The following is a 25,045-nucleotide window of genomic DNA, read 5'->3' on the forward strand; positions in this document are numbered from 1 at the left end:
GTTATGCCCAGCCTAATTTTTTCTATGTAATTACTGTATACTGTATATGCCATACGGAAAAACGAAACCGAAAACTCTACTGAAACATAAAATGGAAAAAAGGATACGCTAAAAAATGGCCCGCAAAACACTGAAAAAGCCATACAGTGGTGTGAACGAGCCCATAGAAAGTAGCATGGCAGCCTCCAGCTTCCTTGTAGGCAGGTAGTGAATGTGGAAGCTGAAAGTGAAGCCATATGGCGCACTCCTCCACCTCATGTCACAGAAACAAAAGACTGAGGGGAAAAAAATTCCATTTCCTCACTAGTGAAACCTCAGCCTCTTATGTCATTTCCCCTTTAAATGAATCAACTCCAGACAGGGAAATTCCGGTAAAGGGGGGAGGGGAGAGAGGATTGTGTGTAGTGGATGGGAGGAGACATTCTATAAAAAATCCTTTGAAGGTAACTCACACAGAGGAGAGTAGTAAAGTTTGCTGGGAAAGAGTCGCATAGCAGCTGGGGAGATAACGCTTGCTATCAGACACTGAGAAGTTTTGGAATTGTCGCAGCAGAGGACTAAGCGCCATTCATCATGAACGTGAGGCTCGTGCTGTTCCTGGTCGGGTGCCTGCTGAGCGCCGCGGTGGCAGAATCGGTAAGTGGCAGTCGTATAAAAGCGCGGGTAAGGGGGGGCAGCGCATAGCTGGCATTCCTGTGCTATGGTGGGACTACAGGTCCCAGCACGCTTCCTTTTGAGTTGCATTTCTGGTATTTGTAGTCCCACCACATGAGGACAGCTCAGACCTCTCAGGTAGATTTGGAGCCCGCTTGGTAAGTGGCTTTTGTCTGGTTGCCCGGTGGTCACTTTGTAGTCGGCATGTGGTGGAGGGGCCGGGGGGGTGTGACTGGAATGTGGCTCCATTTAAGAGCCTGTCTCTCCCTTGTGTCTGCTGTCTCTGAGGCTGGCTCTCTGACCTGTCCCATTGTTCCTGAGGCATTCCAGCACCTCTTCCCTGGCGGACGTAATTCGCTTGGCTAATGAGCTGTGGATAAAGTCCTGACCAAACGCGGCCCCTGTCTCTCCCCTGTGTGTGACTCCTGGAGTCTCCTCCATTACTGCTGGGAATGTATTGTGTTCACGTTTTTTCCTCTTATCCATCCGAGTTATTGGTGTGTGTAATGGTTGCGTGGTCCGGTCAGACATCGAATCGGTCGTCTTTGTTATTAAAGGGAGGACCTGTTTGGGTACCACCACACGGTGCGGTTGAGTACCGAACAGCCGCGTTGGGCTCTAACTTGTGTGGCCATTAACAACGTAGAGGGACTAATTAGTGATCTCAGAGCCCACTGTGGCCCTCGAGCGTAGCGCCACACTGTTGCGCAGCGTGCTCATAACCTAGGGGTGGTCAACTTTAAGAAATGTGCTTCCTCACTTAATAGCTGTCCATGAGCGTCCATGTTTTCCAATTGTCGCCTGTGCCACTATACCATTTGGACTTGCCTATAGTGGGCATCACAGGAAGATTTGAGAAACCCCACCAAGTCACTAAATATAGAGATATTACCACAGGATCCACCTGTAAGTGTCCAGTGCCTTCTGCTTTCTCCAGCGAGGTTGGTACTCCCAATATTGGGATTCCATCAAGGCCTTCTTTCTAGGTCACAAACCATTGATGTACAGCGCTATAGTCCATCTGACCCGTTGCTCTTGCTTTGTTTAAAAACTACAACTCCCAGCAGGCCTGGAGGGGGTTGGAGACCACAAGTGAGACACGTGTGGCGTCATGTTCTGTTTGCTGGTGGGCCCCTTCCATGATCTCATCTATGACTGTTGCAGCAATGGCTCCGGGAAGCTTGCGTTGACGTTGCGCTCATTCTTGCTCTCTGGCCAAATAACTTTTTGGCGAGGGGCGACCTCTTTCTGTGTCTGAGAAGCTAATGTTTAGATTCCAGCTCGTGTTTGGAATGTTCTTGTTCCCGGGATAAAGGAGCCTCTTGACCGTCGTCTTAGCAGATGTTTCTGGCATCCTTGTCAAGTAGTTATGTAAAACGAGGAGCTTGGATAAACATGGAAGGATTATGGAAGCCAAGTTTCCGGCATAGTCGCATATATTTTCATTTTGGGGGCCCCCAGCTGTGACTTTGCTCGACCAGTGCTGCTTCTACGTGTTTTTGCACAGTAAACAAGTTTGTGGGGCGTCCAAATCTGCCACCCCAGGTCCCTCATGGATGCCTTACTTTGCTAGACTTTGATGTCTCCACATGTCACGGTACATTAGTCTTGCAACATAGACCCTCCTGTCTTGCGTAATGTCACAAATGGCTTCTCTGGAACTTTTTTTTTTCTTTCTTTTAACAGGAAAAAAAAAAAAAACTTGCCCATTTTAGGAAATGATTTCCTTCAGGCTTCCAGAGTGAACCAGGAGAGGGAACATCAGATTTCTCATGGATGACAGTGCGTGCATTTTAGTGGGGGTCACCGACCTCGCAAGCATTGGCTTGTAAGACGTAGATAAGTTTTAAATTGTAAAAAAATGGAAATGTGATTAAAGCTTTGGGATCTTTTAGGATGCAGTGAGCTATTTCAGATATATGCTCCAGCGGGTTGAGCAGGGTGGTGGGGGGGCCTGAATTGTACCAGTTCAAAACAACAACCAGGCATCCAGAGTCAGTCTGCCAGTTCAAAAGCCCAGCGCCTATAGAATGAGGCCCCTCCGGGGGGAATTGTTCTCTAGGGGGCCGCCTCGTTTGCATATAAATGATGGCGTGCTTTATGAGGTAGGAAAGTGTTCTAGTTAAAAGATCATTTCCGTGGCAGAGATTGGATTACCATAGTTAACGTGGACTCCTGGGGTTGGATCTAATCTGCAATCAGATTGGTGGAGTTTATTTTAGATGCCCTGGTGAAGGGTTTGTGTATGGAGCCGCTAGATGCTGTTTTAGACCAATATGTACCAGATTTAAGTATATAGGTCCTAAAGGGATATTTATTTTAACCCCAGCCTGCAATACCTGTGGAGAAATCCATGCTCTCCTGCTCTTTAGCAATTTGTTCTGGCTCAGAGGGTCTCTTCACTGGTCTTAAATTAAAATCTTGGGCTTTCCTTCTTTTTTTTTTTTTTTTTAAGCTTCCATTGCTTAAACCTTTTATCTGAGCAGCCCTCTGATTACCGTAGTTTCCCCTTGAATGATTCCTCCCATTCCTAAATTTTGTAATTATCTTAAAACATAGGTGCCCTATAGATTGTACTGACGCGTAAAAGGGAATTCTGGTAGTTATTCCCTGTCCACAGTATATGGGATAACTAATCGGTGGGTGTCCTACCATGGAGCCCCTGACGTGCAGAGTGGCAGGTTGGGCATGTGCATTGCCGCTCCATTCAACTGTACTGGGATTTTGGAGACGGCAGGGCACAGCTCTCATCTCCCGTAGAAATGACTCAAGTGGCTGTATCATTTTGGGGAGGCTCTGAGTAGTAAAAGGTCCCTGTTCTTGTGATTGGTGGGGGTCCCAGCTGTAGGACCCCCAACTAATCTTGTAGGTATCCCCCTATCAATACAAGAATACCTCCTAAGAATGCAAAGACCTAGACCTGTGATGGCTAACCACCGGCACTCCAGCTGTGGTAAAACTACAACTCCCAAGATGTTCACTTTGCTTGGCTGTTCTCAGAACTTCACATAAATTAATGTAGCATGCTGGGAGTTGAAGTTTTGACCACAGCTGGAGTGCAGGAGGTTAGCATCACTGCGTGGTCTGTGGAAGACCATCAGGGACCACAGTTGCAGCCATCCCTTCATTTACACGTAGCATGTGCTGAATTGCGGCGTGCTCACCTAAGGTTCTGTATAGGCCAGCTCTGCCCAAGGGTAGACTATGTAAATACTTATTGGAGCCTTAAGCTTCCTCCTTATTGAGGTCAAGTCCTGGTAAGACTGTCGCCCATTGCCTGGGCGCTGAAGATGTCTGCCCTCACATGACTTGTGTTTTCTTGTCTAAACTGGTAGTTGTAGTGCTTTGTACAGTTCACCTTAATACATTCGTAGCAGACAAACCGTTTCCCTAAAACGACTCCCTTTAGTGGGCACTGGTTCAGCTTTTAATGTAGGCATGTATTACCTATATCGGGGTTCAGTAACCTTCAGCACTCCAGCTGCTGTGAAACTACAACTCCCAGCCTGCACATTTGCTCTGCTATTCTTGTAACTCCTATAGTAGTAAATGGAGTTGTAGTTTCAAAACAGCTGTAGAAGCCGGAGGTTGCTGCTCCCTGGCCTACATCATTGTACAAATATGGGAGGGGCGGCCCTGTATGCACCTATGCTTCTATGCACTCTTCAGGTGACTAATGCTGACTACGCAGGTGAATAACTACTCTTAAGGTGGCATTTCTAGCCTTGTGCGTCACTTGTGTCCCGGCCTGCCTTTTAGTAGTTTGGTAGCAGCATGATGTTTTCTACCGCCACTGAGCAGCTGCTCTATTATTTCTCGAGGCCTCTGAAGTGTTGGGGACGGTGCAGTAAACATCCTGAGCTTCTTTTGTTCTGTCCCTGGAGAATGTCCTGAATTCCAGGTGCCCTTACATGCGGAGAGAACTGCCCTGCGTGTGTACCTATTATGCTGCCTTTCATGCTTCACATCCTGACCACGTCAAACCCTAAGGGCTCTTTTACACAAGTGAATACCATGCGTGTTGTCCGCTGCGTGAAAGAGCCTAGCCCCGTTCTGGACAGCACCAACACGGAGCATTAACACGATTAATAATGCTCTGTGACCTTTTTACTACAAAATCGCAGTGAGATAAAGTTGTCACTGATTTTGTAGTAAAAAGGTCACATAGGCACGGCTTGGCTCTTTCACGCAGCGGATTACCCACACGGGATCCGCTCATGTGACAGAGCCCTTAGGCTTTGTGTTCTCACTCTTGTATACACAGAACGATATATGTATTTACTTAAGTAGACCAGCGTCTTTCATGCCATCTTGCCTGGTGACGTATGATACATACTGCTTTAAATAAGGTGTGCTCCAGTTTGGAACCCGTTTTAATTATGGTTAATAACTGTTAATTGGTCCCAGTGAATGACATGACTGCAGTAACACCCAGCTCCATCATGGTACAAATTGTATTACTGGAAACTAGTTCAAACACGTCTGATGGACATATTGTTGGCCTGATCTTCACCTTGAGCTTTGGTTCTTGCAGTCTTTTTAAGGTGGGGGTCATTATATACGGTTACATCCACTGTATGCTATACAGTCTCTCCCATTATATAAACTGCATTAGGACCCTTTTTTTTTTTTTTTTTTTTTTTTTTTTTTTAGGCAATTCCACAGAGCTACTAAACGCCAGGTAGCAAATACAGCCAGAAATGTGCCATTGGCACATTTAACATTTTTTGCATGTCTATTGGAGGTTGTTACTGAAAACAAGGGAGAAGTCAAACCACCTTCTGCAGTGGAGAAACTAGAGCCAAGAGAATGCAAACTTAGGCCAATTTTACATGAGCGATTTCAGTCTGGGAAACGCACTTTGTGCCGGCCATGTTTCCCGGACTGAACACTGCTCATAACTACTTATGATGCCATGTGTTCCTTCAGTACTGTAGTTAAAGCATTATCATGGTCAGGTAGGCACAGCATACTACATCCTGAGTTCAGATCAGAGGAGTGTTGTTCAGTCCAGGAAATGTGACCGTCACGTAGAGCGCACTTCCAGGACTGAAGGCGCTTGTGTGAAAATGGCTTTAGGAACTGGTAATTAAGATCAGCAAGGCCTCTACAGAGGTGAGGTGGTCTGCAGATCCAACTGGGAAAGGATCTCCAAACATGACTCTATAGGTGGCTTTAGTCTGAAGGCACATTTTCCTAGAAGAAAGCCTTCGTTACCACGCTTGGGCTTAAATTGGTGAGTCTACATTATAATAGACATAAGTCTGTAAGTGGCCACCACCTGGCCATGTGTCCAGTGATGTCTGGAAGCATTCCTTTAGAAGGGCCATTCTTAGACCACTTACGATTCTTTATTGGGGAGGTGCCCAAGGTGTCACTTGCTGTAACTCAGGAGTCCGCCGTAGTATTAAGGCTGCACTGAGCTAGATGCCGTGCATTTCAGGCCATAGACACAGTTAATAGTGAGTTCTTGCTTTACAAACCCTGACATGTGACAGTCCTTGCTGTGAGCCATTTTCTTCACATGCAGTTTAACAAGTCCTGTATGACTTATATAAAGTTGGAGGTGTCTGGTTACCTTCTCTAATGGAACAGTACATTCTCTATTGTAGGTTGCAGGAGTTCGTGCTAACACGTTGAGGCGAGGAGAATGGCTCTATTGTCTACCTGGCTTTTGTTAGAACAGGTGCTGATTCCCCTTATTTGCCTTACAGTTTCCTTTACTACATCGCTCTATGTCGTCCTATCTTTGCAGCCTGGAATTTTCCCCTCTATCACAGGATTTGCTCCTGCTCATGTATCTGCCATAGCTTTATTTTCAGTTGACTATACCCAAGGTTGCATTGTTGGTCGGAGGAAGAGCTGGTAGTGCTCGCTCTCGTGGGTCTCGCTGTAGCGGTCTACAGATGTCTCCAGCTGTTAGTGTTATTTGATGAGCTGCTTCCTTCCACATTACTTTAAAGTCATTCCTATTGTATGTGGTTTCCTCTTTACCCCATAACATCAGAGCTTTTCTCATGGCCCTTCAGTGTTACGCCAAGAGGGAATAGTCGGAAGCGCTATCTTCCTTCAATCTATATTCAAGACTATTGCTTCCTGGCCTGTCACTCCATATGCTAGACTCTTTGAGCCTACGTAGGGTTCATCTCTTCATATAGACACAACTTGGCTGCACTGCAATTCTTGTCTCTTTGGGGGATAGTGCTGCTTCGGTGTCCCTTTTGTGCACTTGTTTACATGGGTGGGTGACTGGATACGAATTCAGTTCTGGAGCATTCATCTGAAGACTAGAAATAACCTGCTTGAGTCAGAAATGGAGATTATCGTACTCGGCAAACGTCCACCCTTTTCCTGGTGGCCACAGGAGGAAGCGCGTTTTTTAGCAGTGTTACATCCACCACATTGGAGCTATGCCTTGTCTACATTGGACCGGCCGTCTCCAGACAGCAGCCATTGGTGTGCTAATGACTTCACACTGTAATTACAAATCTCTACATGGTGCCAACGCTCAGCGAACAGCTGACTCATTACTGACAAGGAACAGTCAATGGTGCGGAGGGCACACAATGAAGTGCATTTTCTACCCCAGACACTTTCATTAGTCATTCATTTAGAAAAGTGTTAATTTCCTGCTTTTATTGAAGGCAAAATCAAGATCTGTTTGCCGAGCACTTAGGTGTGGCAAGATGTACGCGTTTAATTATTGATTATCTTATCTGTGTATTCACCTTCTCCTTTAGCATGTATCCCTGACTATTTGGGTCTTTTGGGGCTCCACCCTCATAGTTTTAATGATTGTCTACACAGGAGGACCATAGATTTAGATAGAATAAGGGTATGTCTGCACAGTCTTTTCTGTGCTGAAAATTGCTTTATTTATTTTTAGTGCAAGTTGGGGAGGGGGGAGCACAGTATGAATTCACATGTGGATTCCTCCATTGCGCTTGGAATCAGTGCCCAAAAAAACTGAACATACCCTTAATCATCTTGATGTCTCCTCCTTTCTTACCTATCCTCTTGTCTCAGTATATCACAAGATGATCAGCTGTGGAGAAAGTTTGTAGGGCACTGCGAGTAACACAAGTGTTTGTTCAAACCTTATAAGATGAGTTCGGATCCAAGTTTTAAATTGGTTTTTCACTTTGAAAATCAACTACCGAAGTTATCCAATGAAGTCTCACACGACTTCAAAAATGACTGACCTCTGCTCATCGGAGCCCATTTAAAAAAAATATATAAATACTGTATGGAGACAGATCTCCGCACAATATTAATCCAAAGTTTTGACTGAAGCTACTTTACACTTAAGCATCTGAAGCTCTCTTCACTCATCGCTACGTATATTCTTCGGCCACTCGTCTTGGAAGATCTTAAGCCAATGGGCAAGTAAGAAAGGACACGTTGAGGAAAGGTAAGAAAGTGTGACTGTATATCGGCACCCTTACTAGAAACAAGTGCCATCACTTTCTAGTTCACAATGACCATTGAAGTGACCAAAATATGGCAGTCTTGACTTGGTTACACTTTAAACTTCTCCCAGGTTTCTGCAATGACTGTCTTCCATCATACTTCATTTTTCATCTTGGACATCACATAGTGGAGGCGGCAGCAGAAGCCATTTTACAAAAAAAAAACAGATTTTTCAGCCCCTTGTATGTTCTAGTGGGTGAGGTCACTGGCACCATGTTATGTTACATCAACAAACCATCATGAGGAAATTTATCGGATTAACCTAACAAACTCTGGTGGTGAAGTCATATTTGCTGTTCCTGATGGCGGGGATCATAAACATGGTGTGCTAATGCGCTATTACCATCATATCCTCTAGAACAAGTACAAGCAGGCCTCTCCGAGCTGAGGAACACACAGGCAGGAAGCGCTTTTTCCCCCGGGCTCAGATTCTCCTTTACAGAGACTGCTTCATCCCTAAAGAAGGTTCTTTATGTCAGTCAAGAATGAAAACCAGGTTCGGCTCAGGAAGAGTTTGATTTCCATGTACTTCTCTGATTTCAGTTAACAAGCACACGAAGCATGGTTTTAAGTACGGATACAGGCTTAACGTTGGTCCTCGCCTACAGCTATGTTCAGGTTACAAAATGTGGGATCATTGCAAGGCTCATGGTCACAGTCTACCTCTTCAGTGCAGATTTTGTAGGGCTGTGTACTACAGCAATGCAGGATTAGGCACTTCTCAAGGCCATATTGGTAGGATGTCTCAAGTATGTGTGAAGTGGCTTCTGCAGTCGCTTGCTTGAGTCTTCACTTGGTAGTCTCATCTTGTAAGTTTTTAGACAAAGCTGACATACAAGATGATGGAAAGGCTTCAATGGTGCATGTCCTTCCCTACAATGATAAAGGGGCGCCTCACTTTGTAACCTGCCATTATTTAATTTTTTTCCCTATTCTTTAGCTGTGGGTCTGAGCTTCCTCATGTTGCACCACATAGGTTAATGGCAGGGTGCAATTTTATTTTATAATTTCCAAACGCTTGTTTAAGTGCCTGTGACCCTAACAAGTGCGCCCCCCCCCCCCCCCAAATCCATGAAAATTGTGTAGTCCTATAGTTTAGTGCATCTTCTTAAAGGATCCCCTTGGCTGTAGTCTTCTGCGATGTCTGATCGTAGTATGATGAACAGTCAAGTAATGTTTGTTCATTATATATGCAAACTACCTGCACCGAGGTTCCACCAGCTAGGCAAACATGTGGCAGCTCATGCATTCTCCTTTTTGTATCGCCAACCATTTGGATATTTATGATCACAAAAGTTTGTTAAAGCAAAACAGAAAGGTTGGCCCCCTCCTCCTGCGCTGGTGTAATACTGTATCAGGTAGCATCTCTGCAGGGTCAAGGTAGAGGTCTATACTATTTCATGCGGATGCTTTGATCTCTTACCTGTGCTAAAGATGTTCAAAAGGAATGGCTTTCATCCGGCCATGTCCATTCTGTTCTCCAGCTATTGTAAGGGTGGTATTGATTACTTTCCCAAAAAAAACATGAGCCTTCCAGAATCTGAGATGGTAGAAACAGATATTACTTTTATGATCGCATTGTCTGCAAATCTGTATAGGGGCCTTTAATCTATTTGCTGCACACGAGAAGCTTTTGGAGACTCGTTCACTATTTTCAGCCTAGTGATGAATAGACATGCTCTTTAAGTAGCACAGGTAACATGGCTGATATAAGTGAAAGGTTTATGTAATATGTTAGTTGGTATCTATGCAAATTATTTCTTTTGGATACCTAAATGCCTTTGGTGCTTTTAGGGTGTATTCCTCATCTAGTCTGACATTTTTATGGACTTCAAAAGATATTTTTGTATACTGCCCTTCCATGACATTCAAAGAGAATTAGGGGAAGGCATCCAACAGCTGGGACACCCACAGATTCTGAGAACTGGGTACCCGTTCCCCCATCCTGATGGAGCAGTAGATTGAGCATAAGTGCTGCCTCTCCATTCATTCCTTATGGGACTGCAGGAGATGGCTAAGCGCTGTACTGCAGTCCCATAGAGAATGAACGGAGCAGCGTGGCGCATACTCAATCTGCTGCTTCCTCAGATTGTGGGAATGGCACCCCCTGTTCTCGGCGTTGGTATGGTCCCAGCAGTCAGACACCCTTGTTCAGTTATCCCCTATCCACATGATTCGAAGAGAATAGAAAAAAATTAAACCTCCACATACAATTGCAAAAAGTATTAAAAGCTAGGAAACGTATACTTCCCAATCTATTGAAGGTTAATTGAATCTGTGCAGTTCACTCCGCTTCCCTGGCATGTGATGTTTACTGTCGCCGATCCATGGGCCTGTTTGCAGTAACTTCACCATTTCGAACCATTTGTCCCAGAAGCTGACCTTGCGGAGTGCAGTTTATCTCGCATTAGAGTTAAATATTATCCTGCTGATGTAAAAATGCACAGCAAAACAAGGACATGCAAACCGCCGTATTTCCAGTTGGTCCATGTTAACAATTTCCAGTTGACATTATTTTTCATTCTTGCATCACCCATTAGAATGAGATTGTTTGTTTTTTCTTTTCTGGTTGGATTTTGAGGTTTCTTAACTTTTTTTAGTCCAGTTACTTCTAGGTTGTGGTTTTCCTATCTCAACCCGGCTTTCTGTTAGGAATTTATGCACATACAGTTGGTTCTGTTTGCGGTGGCACTTATCCCTCTCTTTACCCATTGCTTAAGCTCCCACCATGTATAGCCACAAGCTCCTGCAGAACCCCTTTACAAGTAGGCAGGTCAAGCTTTATTTTATTCGGTTGCCTTGAGGGTCCCACATACTATATTACTAGGCTTATTAAAAGAGCCCAGAACCTGGTTACCTGTAGAGTCTCCATATGACACTAGGTGACTTCTGATAGATATGTCTTGTGACTAGTTGGCTATCCTGTTGACATCTAGACTTTCCTTGAAGACTCATTGCTGAACCGGTTTTTTCCACGTCTGTTTCTTTTTATGACTATAGTTCCTGGAGCAGTAACGTGCCATTAATTGTCATGAGCACAAACCCCTTTTCGGGACGGTGTGTGCTCACACCAGTTTGTTGTGCAAGCAGCAATCTTGGAAAATCACCAGGAGTTTCCAACATGTAGCAAACCAAGTGACAAACTCTTCAGGCAATGCAAATATGAACTGTCACAAGGCTGCCTTTTAAAGAGAAGTGTTGATTGCAAAATATTGGTCTCTAGTGAGCAAGGAATGTTCTTTAGATATGTAAAGCTGTCCGGCAGATGTGCACATCCTGAAATGTGCCGTTGTTGGAGCCTGGACCCCATGAGGTTTGACGGTGCAAAGAATAACATACAAGCAAGTTTACGGCACCAAATAATGCCACCAAAGATGCCTAAGCATCCGGTGTGGTGGTACGTCATTAGATCCTGTGGTGTCCGTGACTGGAAAGTGGAGCTCAATTATGGGTCTTCAGCTACGACCCTGGTTGCTTATCACAAAATGAATGGACCTAAAATTAGATGTGTGTGTGCTCTCAGCGACGTGTGTGTGTGGTTTTTTTTTTTTTTGTTTTTGTTTTTTAAGGAGTGTTCTTTTAAAGCAGGTGTGGTTATAGCTTTACACCTTGCAGTAAAGGAGACTTCTGCACCAACCTGTTTTTAATTATTGAAATAAAATCTCCTTGGGAAGAAAATGGCTTACGTGTTGGCTCACCTGTATTAACAGTTTCACTGCCAGAGCCTTTGACGCAACTGTGTCCCATAATTGTTTGTTTTTTCCTCCTCGTTTTTGGCCCTGTTTGAATATTCTGATTTAGGAGTCAAAGTGGTTGAACTTTGTAGCTGCATTTAAGACTAATGTATTTGTTTAATTTTTTTATTTTAGATAAGAGAAACAGAGTTGATGGACCCACATACAATGATCGGCGGTCTGCTTGAAGCTTCAGGGGCAGACGATGAAGATATATACACTGACAACTATGATGATGAAGATTCTGATGACTATGAAGGGTCCTCTGGCTCTGGGGATATAGGTAGGGTTATTTTTATGGCTGCTCTCATTAAAGGGCTTCTACCACCAGAAATACTGTTATGTAGCTGACTGACATAGCGATGCGCTAATGTCAGCACTACATAACAGTATGTTTCTAACATTTGCCCCTGCAGCCGTTTTTGTGAGGAAAAAAAAGCACTTTTATTATATGCTAATGAGCCTCTAGCTGCTATGTGGGCGTAAAATCAGCACCTAGAGGCTTGCTCTACTCACCCTTTATCCCCGCCCAGGTCTCCTGTTCTGCCCCTCCCAGCGCCTCTCGATTGATGCCGCGGTCCACCGCATCGTTGACGAAATCCTGTGTCTGCGCCGTTCACTTCTGTCTTCGGCGCAGTGAGTGAAGGCCGCTCTCCTGATGGCGGCTTCCTCACTGTGACGTAGTCGGCACAGTGAGGAATCCAGCATCAGGAGCGCATCATTCACTCACTGCACCGAAGATAAGTGAACGGCGCGGGATTTCGTAAACTATGCGGTGGACCGTGCCATCAATTTAGAGGAGCAGGGGCGGGCAGAACAGGAGACCTGGGCGGGATAAAGGGTGAGTAGAAGGAGCCTCTAGGTGCTGATTTTACGCCCACATAGCAGCTAGAGGCTCATTAGCATATCATTGTTTTTTTGCAGACAGTATACGGAACCATTCATTTCATGGGTTTGCAAAAAAAAAATGGAAAGTACTCCGTGTGCATTCCGTTTCCATATTTCCATTCCGCAAAAAAAGAGCATTTTCTGCATTACGGCCAAGGGTAGTACTGTTCTATTAGGGGCCAGTTGTTCTGTTCCGTAAAATACAGAATGCACAGATCAGTTTTTGCGGACTGCAAAATACATACGGTTGTGTGCAAGAGGCCTTAAGGAGAATATGAATATTTATTCTGCCAGCTCCTGCAAGTGCCCAGGAATTTGAGCTTCACTATGAAGTGCTCTCTGTATTGCCTGCACCGCTATCCTGCTTGATGTGACTGCTAAAGTGGTCGCTTAGTTAGATGCTACAGCTGTCACTCGAAGCAAGAGGACACTTCTCACTGGCCACTTGCAGGAGCAGATTCTAGCTGAATAAAAGTTCATATATGTGCTTCTTATAATAAAAGCTCCACAAGAGGTATGATTTTTGTCCTGGTCTCCTCCTCACCCCAGGGAAGAGTTCAGCATGTTTAAAACTGAAAACAAACTCTCTTTAAAGGCCCTACCATTGCCCTACAGACTTATGCATTTGACAAATGATCAGAATTATATTCTCTAAGCTTTATGGCAAACTCGTCCCGTACTTGGCTCATGCCTTCCATTCTGCTCTCCTTGGAATATTTGCGCAGTTCTCGTGAAATCAGTGTAGACAGGTTTAAACCTATCTGCCATATAAATACATTGGAAAAACAAACAAGGTGTGGTTGTTGAAGACTTGGAAAAACAAGAATGTTAGTCTACCAGAGAGACTTGTGTGCTGAGTAAATATACCGGCTGCTTGAAATTTAAAGGGAAAGTCGTAGGCTTCCTGTCACAGGTTAATCGCCTGTCCGGGGGAAAAAGTAACCAAAAGATGGTGTCATTACAACTATACTCTAATGTCCAACTGGGACCATGAAGTTGGCGTTTGAGGCTTTTTTTTTTTTTGTTGCGTTAGTTAATGAATGTAGCAGAGGCTTTGAAATGAATACTGATATCTGATCTTAATCTTCTCTTCAGATGAAGAATCAGAGGATGACCTTGAATCAACCATCTCCACACCCACCGTAAGTGCTGAGTTTTACATGTACATCTGTATTATCCTTGCTTAGAGTGCCTGTATTTGTGCCAAGTCATAGAAACATTGAGATCCTTTTAATCGGTGTACGTATTAAATGAGTTACATTTGTCTTCACCCCTCCTTGCGTAGTATAAGGCATAGCTTTAATCTTCAGTAGTTTGCACGTTATCTTATTTATTGCTTGGACTGTATTTCAACGTACTTATAACCAAATGTTTTCCTTACACTCGCAGGTAACCCTTGGTAACAAAATTCTAGAAGACGATGTCCGCAAGGTAAAAGATCAGAATGAAGTCGTCCAAATCAACAATGATATAGAAGTCTTAAAGGAGACTATACCTGACGATCAATCAAATCAAATCTCAATGGCCAGCACCTCTCATGGCTTCTTCAGCAGAACAGAAGTTGTCATTGGTAAGTTGTGTTTTTTTTATTTATTTATTTTTTTCTCCTGTGATGTCTACATGATGTGTTTTCATCATCACTTCCGATTTTTCTCTTCATTCCACATATCCCAAAGAATGCCACCTGTGTGTGGAATAAACCAAAAATAAATTTGACAAGCATGTTGTTGTGTATTTTACCCATTCATTAAGCGGAAGGAACAGAATTGTCCATTTGTTCGGCTTTTTTTTTTTTTTGAGTTCCTTCCTCTTATTGTAATGGTCTGACTTATAAGTCATTCATTTAAAAACAACTAGCTACCTTACAACCGGATGTTTTTCTTGACTGAGGAAAGCCTTCTTGCATGTAGCGTGCCAGACATGTGTTAAGAGTTTATATTAAACCTGTCTGTGTAGCCCTATTGGGGGTCTTAAACCTAGTACAGTAAATGTCTTGCTGTACTAGGCCTTAGGCTGGGTTCACACGGGCGTTGCGGGAAAAAGATGCGGGTGCCAAGCGGTTTAATGCGTTTTGCACGCGCATGAGAAAAAATGGCATTTTTGGTACCCGTACTTCACAGAAGTTCAGGTTTGGGATCGGTGTTGTGTAGATTTTTATTATTTTCCCTTATAATTGTTATAAGGGAAAATAATAGCATTCTTCATACAGAATGCTTAGTAAAATAGTGATGGCGTTAAAAAAGAAAAAAAGTAACACTCCTTAATCCACGTGTTCGTGCAGCCCGGCTTCTCTTTGAGGAAAGGACCTGTGGTGATGTCACTGTGCTCATCACATGATCATCACCATGGTGATCGATCATGTGACGGACCATGTGATGAGTGCAGTGACATCACCACAGTTCCTTTTCCTCAAAGAGAAGCCAGGCTGCACAAAGAAGTGTAAGTAAAATTATTATTTATTCCCCCTCCATCCCTAATTTACTAAGCATTCTGTATTAAGAATGCTATTTTCCCTTTATAACCATGTTTATAAGGAAAAAATAATAATCGGGTCCCCATCCCGATCATCTCCTAGCAACCATGCGTGAAAATCGCACCACATCCACACTTGTGATTTTCACGCAGCGCCATTTACTTCTATGTGCATATAGAGCATGCAGCAATTTTTCACACAAGTGATGCGTGGAAATCACTGCTCATGTGCACAGCCCCATAGAAATGAATGGTTCCGGATTAAATGCGGGAGCAATGCGTTCACCCTCACGCATTGCACCCACGCGGAAATCTCTCCCGTGTGAAAGGGGCCTTATTGAACGTCCATATGCCCTAAAAAATTGTGGCATGTGTATTGGACTATACAGGTCCTTCTCAAATAATTAGCATATTGTGTTAAAGTTCATTATTTTCTGTAATGTACTGATAAACATTAGACTTTCATATATTTTAGATTCATTACACACCAACTGAAGTAGTTCAAGCCTTTTATTGTTTTAATATTGATGATTTTGGCATACAGCTCATGAAAACCCCAAATTCCTATCTCAAAAAATTAGCATATCATGAAAAGGTTCTCTAAACGAGCTATTAACCTAATCATCTGAATCAACTAATTAACTCTAAACACCTGCAAAAGATTCCTGAGGCTTTTAAAAACTCCCAGCCTGGTTCATTACTCAAAACCGCAATCATGGGTAAGACTGCCGACCTGACTGCTGTCCAGAAGGCCATCATTGACACCCTCAAACAAAAGGGTAAGACACAGAAAGAAATTTCTGAACGAATAGGCTGTTCCCAGAGTGCTGTATCAAGGCACCTCAGTGGGAAGTCTGTGGGAAGGAAAAAGTGTGGCAGAAAACGCTGCACAACGAGAAGAAGTGACCGGACCCTGAGGAAGATTGTGGAGAAGGACCGATTCCAGACCTTGGGGGCCTGCGGAAGCAGTGGACTGAGTCTGGAGTAGAAACATCCAGAGCCACCGTGTACAGGCATGTGCAGGAAATGGGCTACAGGTGCCGCATTCCCCAGGTCAAGCCACTTTTGAACCAGAAACAGCGGCAGAAGCGCCTGACCTGGGCTACAGAGAAGCAGCACTGGACTGTTGCATGTCATTCGGAAATCAAGGTGCCAGAGTCTGGAGGAAGACTGGGGAGAGGGAAATGCCAAAATGCCTGAGATCCAGTGTCAAGTACCCACAGTCAGTGATGGTCTGGGGTGCCATGTCAGCTGCTGGTGTTGGTCCACTGTGTTTTATCAAGGGCAGGGTCAATGCAGCTAGCTATCAGGAGATTTTGGAGCACTTCATGCTTCCATCTGCTGAAAAGCTTTATGGAGATGAAGATTTCATTTTTCAGCACGACCTGGCACCTGCTCACAGTGCCAAAACCACTGGTAAATGGTTTACTGACCATGGTATTACTGTGCTCAATTGGCCTGCCAACTCTCCTGACCTGAACCCCATAGAGAATCTGTGGGATATTGGGAAGAGAAAGTTGAGAGACGCAAGACCCAACACTCTGGATGAGCTTAAAGGCCGCTATCGAAGCATCCTGGGCCTCCATAACACCTCAGCAGTGCCACAGGCTGATTGCCTCCATGCCACACCGCATTGAAGCAGTGATTTCTGCAAAAGGATTCCCAACCAAGTATTGAGTGCATAACTGAACATAATTATTTGAAGGTTGACTTTTTTTGTATTAAAAACACTTTTCTTTTATTGGTCGGATTAAATATGCTAATTTTTTTAGATAGGAATTTTGGGTTTTCATGAGCTGTATGCCAAAATCATCAATATTAAAACAATAAAAGGCTTGAACTACTTCAGTTGGTGTGTAATGAATCTAAAATATATGAAAGTCTAATGTTTATCAGTACATTACAGAAAATAATGAACTTTATCACAATATGCTAATTTTTTGAGAAGGACCTGTATATATCTGTGAAGCTACTTTGTCCTTGAAGGGGTTATCCAAGAGTACAAAAGGCTCCCCAATATGCTGGGCCCCTCTATTGAATATACCCCCTCCCCAGGTAGAATTGATTCATACATATTGGCACCTGACATCATTTCAATGAGGAGCTGCATGTAAGGGCCATTCAACCTTCTGGATATGGTACCGCCTGTGTCCTCCAGCCCAATAAACTTCAAATACTGTCCTTTCCCTTCTTTTAGTAAAATGTCATAAAGCTCCTCTCTCTAACTTGTTAATCTTTTTTACTAAATGAAAGAAAAATACAAATGTTTGTTTTTTTTTTCGTCCCGCTACAGCTGTTGTTGCTGGTGGATTGGTCGGCTTGGTGTTCGCCATCATCATCGTCTTGCTGATAATGCGTGTTAGGAAGAACAAAAAAGGTGACATTGCCTACGACACAGTGAAAAAACCCATCTATAAGAAAGCCCCAACAATTGAGGCATAGGCTTCACATGGACCCTTTCGACTGTCGAACAGACTTTGAAATGCATTGCTGAGCTGAGAGATCAAACCTTGTTGTATTACCACATGCATTTCTGTGACCCAATATTAAAACTGCTGCAGCTCACACAGTTTAAGCTTTATTGAAAGGAAAAAAAAAATAAGCTGTATATTTTTTTATTTTTTGAATCCTAAAGAAATGAGATTTGCCAGATATATTATTATTTTTTTATTTTTTTTCTGGAGAAAGGCAATGTTTTATTTCATGTAGAAATTCCAAGTGCTCTTGCCAGCAGAGATCATTTTTTGAAATAAAGGTGGATGCTTTAAGGAGTTAAATACACTACATTTAAAGAGTGGACAATGAACGTTTTGTGGTAATTTTTTGTAAACTCTAATATGCATATGTTCTGTAATTTAATGATCAACATGTCTTCCGGGTTAGTGTGTGTTTTTTTTTTTTCATATATGTATTTGTGTAAAGATTTAGGCTACTTGAGTACAGACCTCTTATCAGGTGTTGAGGCGAAAGTGGGGCCTTATATTAAACAGTTTGGTCCAAGAACCAGTTAACTATCTGGCAACAGCCATTAAATATTGGGGTGGTGATGGCGCTGGTATGCCGAGGACTTCTTTGCCTGGACAAATTCTAACTATACCTCATCCAATCTCTAAAAGAACGATGATAAACTGCCATTTTCTATTGTTTCTATAGGAGAGGTACAGCAGCTGTGCCCATAAAGGGTGCAACGTCTGCTTTTCTAGAGTGAATGCCCTTTGTGTGTGTTTTCAGTGTGTGGGTATGTATGTGAATAAGCTGATGTCATTAGCCTTAAATGGGGAGACATTAAATTGTAGTCATAGAATTTTTTTCTAAAAGAGAAAAATACAATTTAAAGATTCTGATCTGCATTCAAAATTTATTTTATAGTAAATGTTAGGTTTGAATAGCATTTGTAATATTGATTGTAGAATTGTTTCTTTAATAAATGCTTTTTTTTATTTAAATTCCCTGTTTCATGTTACCATCTGTGTACATATGTATTATATATATTTGTATTTACCAAGGGCTTTCTAAAATGAACCTGGCACCAATAATATTGGACAAAATAATACATTTTTATTTTTTGTAGGTCAATATGAGTTTCATGCCCACATCAAAACACTACATGTGGTTCCTTGATATTGGCGACAGGTTCACTTTAAAGTAATCTGTAGGGCAGTCACTAAATTCTGCTTCCATTGGGTTCTGTAATGTATAATAATGGGTTTACTGTGGACTGACTGCTCTGTATTTCTTTCACATTGGACCATACAATACTACTTGTTTTGTTTTTTGTACCTGTACAATATTTCAATGTAGCAACTATTAAAATATATTTATATTTCACAACCTTTAATAGTAGGGTTCTTTCTTTATGCTCAAGAACGAAGTGGACGCTTTTTCAAACATTCGATGGGTGAGACTGCCATTAAAGGGGTTATTCCATGATTGATGGGGGAAAAAAATAAATAAATCAGACATCATAGTATATGGCAGCCTCTTTCTAACAAAGCTAGAATCTGTCCTATACCTCACATGGATCCAGAGATCTCCCTGTTCATTGTTCTTGCATGGTAAGACCACTTACGGTTATTATTATTATAGCGCCATTCATTCCATAGCGCTGTACATATGATAAGGGGTGCACATACATAATACAGACAATTGCACTAATCATAAACAAAATGAGTTACAAACTGGTACAGAAGGAGAGAGGGCCCACAATCTACATGATATATATATATATATATATAATCACTAACTCCTCCCACAGTTTTTACACTACATAGACAGTAATATACCGAAACATGCTGATTGTTTCCGATTGGTGTGCTATTACTTTGTGGAACGGTTCGCCCAATGATTCACAAAATATCTGCGTTTTTGTGGTCCCATCGGAATGAATGGCGGAATGTTCAAAACTAGATTGGGAGCTGAAAAATCAGGACATATTTCTAAACTGCCACCACTCCCTCATTTTCAAGCCCACCTACACAAATCTTATCAAAACGTTCAGCTATCCCTGCTGCCACTAAAAAATGTCCACGGCTAAGCCATAGTCCTGATAGTTTTCACAATATGACCATTTGTTTGCCACTCATGCTGCCCATTGAGATTAATTGAAACTCCACTCTAGCCACCTCAAATTTAAAGGGTAATATTTCAGAGACATACTATGCATCAAAATGGAAGTCTGGGTCTTGTGATTCTCTCAATATAAACCCTTCGCTGAAGGATTTATAATTTTTAAACTACAACTGAAGATGGCTACCGCCAGTGAAGTAAGCAAGTTGGAGCAGTTTGTTTTTTTAACCGCTCTTCTCTGCCCTTGCTGTAGAGGGAGTTGCCATAGGAACCCAGGTGTTTGAGCAGCCAGCAGACTGACAAAAGCTAGAGTGTGAGCTGAAAAATCAGGACATAATTTCTAAATTGCCACCACTCCCTCATTTTCAAGCCCACCTACACAAATTGGCTGCTAATGTTTTTATAAAAGTGTGTTAATGTAACTGTTAAGCACTTTGGGCAACAACATTGCAATTAAATGTGCTATATAAATGTTTAAATGCACTTCTCACTATCAAGCTTGGCATGTGCACTTTTTAAATTTGATCAATTGTTTAGTGTAATGTTTACTATCTTTACTCACTCCCAAAACTCCACACAGTTACTCTGCCCAGTCCAACCTTTCCACAGTTACTCAAGCCACTCCGCCCACTCCAGTTGTAGACTACTGGTAGAGGCAAGAACACTTCACACTCTTTCCCCAGAAATTGTAGCTTTTCTAGGTTAAATTGTTCTACATTTATTTCAAGCTGGCAGCCCAGAGGGTTTGTCCTTTCTGCTATAGCTCTTTCCCTGTAACTGCCACAGCTTCTAACATGATATGGTTGAATCCAGTGAATTTGGTATCCAGCAATTATATGGACCGTGGCGTGCCTAGGCTGTTAGGACCCGCCCCAAGTACCATTCTCTGGCAACCGCCCAGCCCCCCCCCTTTCCTGCTCCAACACTTGACCACATACCTCTTACATACAGGGACATCTCCTGTCATGTAGACTTTTTCTTTTCTCTTCTCCTCCATTAGACCGCCATGACAAATTTTTTCAGCTGCATCTCGTCTCTACAGAGTTTGATTTCTCAGTTTTTCCCTTCCCCCACGACGGCACCATAGAGAGAGGCTCCGCCCCCAGGGACAGGAAACCTGCAGAATAAAAAGGTGGAGCCTAGGAGATCCCAGAAATGTTCTGGAGGGCTATGTGGTAATACCTGCCGGGGTCTATCACGCCATAGTTTTGGGCTGACAGGACCCTAGGAACCGGGGGGGGGGGTCCGGGCCCGGGCCCTCTGTCCGGTTCTTGCATTCTCCAGCATGCGGCTCAAGAGGAAGTCTAGATTATGCAGCTCCCAGGGCTGTGAAAGAAGGTATTCCTTATAATGACTCTACTTAAGTTACACAGCAAATATTTGGGCTGTCTTCCTGGTGGCCTGCCTCGTGGCTTTATGCCTGGTCACCTAAACGCCTGTAGAGTCTATGCCTTTTGAGTCTTTGGCTGTCTGGCCTCATGTAACTAGGGAGCTGTTGCTTCTGTGTTTATGCTTACTGGGACGACTGCTCTTGCTGTCTCCTTCTGCTGCTGAGTTTATCTAGTGTGTTGATCAGTGGACAGCTCCACATAGGTTTCTACGGCTGTGTTGGCATGAGGGACGGCTTCTGGCAGCCGTGTCTGCATGGCTGGTGTCTTCTGTTGCCATGTCTTAATAAGTGGGCCACTTGGGCAGCAGTGTCTGGATGAATGAACTTGGCTCTGAGTAAGCTGTGCATGCAGGGTGAACTAGTTCTGTGCCTATGTTGGTTGTCAGATTGTACACTAGTCTACAATAGGCATAGCGCTCCAACAAAGCCCTATAATACTCCTGATGAGGAGTGGGAAAATGGGCTGGAACATATTGCTTAAATGGCCTACAGTATGTATGGCGTATCAACAAAGCCCTATATAGCTCCTGGTGGGGAGTAATGAGACCGACTGGAACATTTAGTCTGGATGGCCTACAGGAGGTATGGCGCAACAGCAAGCTCTATAAATACTTGCCACGGATCTAGAATTCCAAATCTGAAGGGTCCGGTGTGCTATTTTTGACCTCTGGTGGCAGACCCGTGAGCTCCCGGGGGGTGGAGGCCATGGTAGTTTTCCATCATGGATACCAGATTGCGAGGAAAGAAATTTAACGTCTAAAGTTCTTCTGGTAGATGTAAAACAAGGCCTCCAGTGGATCTTGGATCAAAGAATCTGTCTCGCAATATATTCTGCACCAAAGGAATGTGTTCAGCAGTCATCTTCACCTGGTCCTTCCTTGTCAAGATAAGTACTTCTCTAAGATGTGTTGTTTAAAATCTGTTAGGATTATTTTGATAAACACTTGATGAGAAACCCATTTGAGATTTATTTGATAAGATTTTGCTAGATTTTAGCATAATGTCCGGTATTAAAAATTCCTAGAATGTTATTGATCCCCCCCCCCCCCCTTTTTCTTTAGGTTCAGACCTCTAGTTAGCTTTTAGATACCTTATACTTCCATCTGGGTATCCTTACCTTTCGTTTCTTTTCAAGCACTTCTGATAGGCCCAGGAATCTAAAGGAATAAGTTGCCACTGTCCACTGTCTGGACTTTTCGGAGATGCCTTACACGTTACCCAGGGGTAACTAAGGATTGGAGAAGTCCTCTGCGCTTTTTTTTCCTTTTTGGCATAAATAAGGGTAAGGCAGCCTCGAAGAGTTCACTAGCCAGATAGCTTGGGTCATTTTTTTTCTCTGGCTTGCATCTCTTCTGGAACCGCAACTAAGACAGTAGCTCAACAGAGAGTCAGTATGTAAGCATGTAAAGACATATGCATCAAAAGATTAATTAGTCTTCTTTCCTAACTGAGGTCCTTTTCCTTCATTTTGCTTTGTGAAAACTAAACAGAAGTATTCATTGAGGCAGTCAGCTAATTATTTATCATCTTCCATATACCTACCTTCCTTTTGTTTTTAATTTAGTAATTCCTTGTTTTAGTTTCCTTTTTTCATTTATGTATCTGAAGAATGTCTTATCGCCTTTTTTCCCTGACTGAGCTCATTTCTCTTCTGCTTGTGCTTTAGAAGCTCTTAAGTCATCCTCGTTTTTTTTATTTTTATAATTACTAAATGCTATCTTTTTGTTTTTAATGATTTTGGCCACTTCTGCTGAGTAAAAACACAAAAATATTGTGGCAAATATGGAGGAACTGTTCAAACCCCGAACACTGTAGCGTGTTTTACATTGGGGGAGCAGTCCCACCGCATGTGGACCGCAGCAGACGACTATCCCCAGCAAAAAATGCATACAATGGAGGATGTCGGCGCGGTCCACATGCACCACTAAGGCATCCCATACACAACAAGGCATTGTGCGGATGAAAATACAATCATATATCACAAAAACATTGCACCAAACTGATATACCACTGACTATACTGGCTAGTCAGGCAAGTAGATATTAAAAGCTGAGACTTTTGCCAATATATTCCTGTCAGAAAGATATCGAAGCTTGGCTGTGAGCTGGATTTCATCACCTTCAGACCTTGTTCACACCAAAAAGAGGTAGCGTAGTGGTAGGACCCCTTGCCATGCTGAGGACCATGACGTGGTGCATGATGGGCTCCGATATCTTCCTGACAGGAATATATTGGCAAAAGTCTCAGCTTTTAATATCTACTTGCATGACTAGCCAGTATAGTCAGTGGTATATCCGTTTGGTGCAATGATTTTGTGACACTTCTGCTGAGTACCACAGTGGTCTCTTCCTTTTTTTGCTTTTACTGACAAGCCTAATGCAATTTTCTGTTTGCCTTCAATAGTGCCACTTTTAAGTAGTCCCATTTCTCCTGGACTCCATTGCAACTGTCCCAATACTGATAGGGACACGTATACCACTAATCTAATTTGAGAAAAGTCAGTTTTTCTAAAATCTAAAACTTTTGTTTTTGTGTGGTGTGACTCCGTCACTGTACTTATAGTAAACCACACTGACTGGTGATCACTAGATCCCAAGCTTTTCCCCTAGGTCTGTGTACAACAGGAAATGTACATCCAGACAGCACAGCAGAGGTTGTGGAGGAAAGGAGCCAGCGTCTGGAAGTGGATCTGTATCTTCACCTTGCAGGTCTGCCCTGGAAGTAAAAATGTGCGCAACCCTTTTAAGGCTTTTGATACTAACAAAATGTATAAAGTTTATCCTTAAAGGGGTTGTCTAGCTGCTGGCAGCCTGCCTCTCCTGCTGAAAGGATCATACCTCCTGCTCCACGGTGGCACTTGCCTCTCCATCTTCCATACTGGGATTTGTTTTCTTCCAACCCAGCATGGGCATGGTCATCTGATCCTCTGAGTGAGGTGGATGGAGAAAAAAGGAAAAAGAACAAACATTTTATTGTATAGTTATCTGGGATTTTAATATTGATGACCTATCCTCAGGATAGGTCATCAATAAAAAAAACTTGGACAACCCCTTTGACTGAGCCCCTTAAAGAGGTTGTCCAAGATTGACTTGTTTTTTTTAAATCCCCCCAAGGACCTGTGAAAGGAAGCATGCTTACCTGCTCCCCACCCCTCTGCTGTGGTTCTGTTGTTCCCAGGTTGTCTTCACTCCTTTTCATTCCCCACATCAGGGATGTAGCTATAGGCTAGGTCTACACAACGACATTTGTTGCACCAATGTCGCGCGCCAATTTTTATAATGGCAGTCTACGGTGTCGCACTGCAACATGCTGCGACGCGACAGTCGCAGAAAATCCATTCAAGATGGATTTTTCAGTCGCAGCATGCCGCATTTTGCAGTGCGACACCATAGACTGCCATTATAAAAATTGGCGCGCGACATTGGTGCAGTGTAGTTGTGCCCTATCTGTCGCGCGACAAATGTCGTCGTGTAGACCTAGCCATAGGAGAAGCGTCTGCTTTGGTGCTCCAACTCAGAAGATTTTAATGACAGGGCCCCCTCAATAGTATTATACAATTACATTAAATACAGAGACACTGTAGGAAACAGATGAAGTGGCTGCTGGGCTTTGTGAATGTTGCGAAGAAGTTGCTTGGGGGGGCTCCAAAAATTTGCTGTGGGGGCAGTCATTTCTAGTTACGCCACTGCCCCACATGTAAACTTCTAAAATGGATGGGGTCACGTGCGGCTGGTATCGGCGAGGAGCATGTTGGAAAAAAATATATATAAAAAATCCCGGAATACATCTTTAAAGTGTCACTGAACTGTCACAAAACTTTTGTTATGTCTTAGCAACATTTCATGTTTGATCGCTAGACTAATGAGAGAGA

General features: G+C 43.1%; 1 protein-coding gene across 1 annotated transcript; it reads left to right on the forward strand.

The window, feature by feature from the left end:
* Positions 1-441: 441 nt before the first annotated feature.
* LOC122940940 (syndecan 4-B-like) lies at positions 442-19,051 on the forward strand. The gene is made up of 5 exons (XM_044297872.1): positions 442-636; positions 11,994-12,141; positions 13,842-13,888; positions 14,136-14,316; positions 17,512-19,051. Exons 1-5 carry the CDS (start codon positions 574-576, stop codon positions 17,658-17,660), a joined length of 588 nt encoding a protein of 195 aa, XP_044153807.1. The 5' UTR covers positions 442-573; the 3' UTR covers positions 17,661-19,051.
* Positions 19,052-25,045: the final 5,994 nt, after the last annotated feature.

This window comes from Bufo gargarizans, chromosome 6 (genome assembly GCF_014858855.1).
Source record: "Bufo gargarizans isolate SCDJY-AF-19 chromosome 6, ASM1485885v1, whole genome shotgun sequence".
Lineage (NCBI taxonomy): Eukaryota > Metazoa > Chordata > Amphibia > Anura > Bufonidae > Bufo > Bufo gargarizans.

Bases quoted from the DNA above. Each gene is read 5' to 3' on its own strand.
- LOC122940940 (XM_044297872.1), top strand. From the start codon at position 574: ATGAACGTGAGGCTCGTGCTGTTCCTGGTCGGGTGCCTGCTGAGCGCC. The intron at 637-11,993 runs GTAAGTGGCAGT...TTTTTATTTTAG, and splicing joins GCGCCGCGGTGGCAGAATCG to ATAAGAGAAACAGAGTTGAT. The intron at 12,142-13,841 runs GTAGGGTTATTT...TCTTCTCTTCAG, and splicing joins CTCTGGCTCTGGGGATATAG to ATGAAGAATCAGAGGATGAC.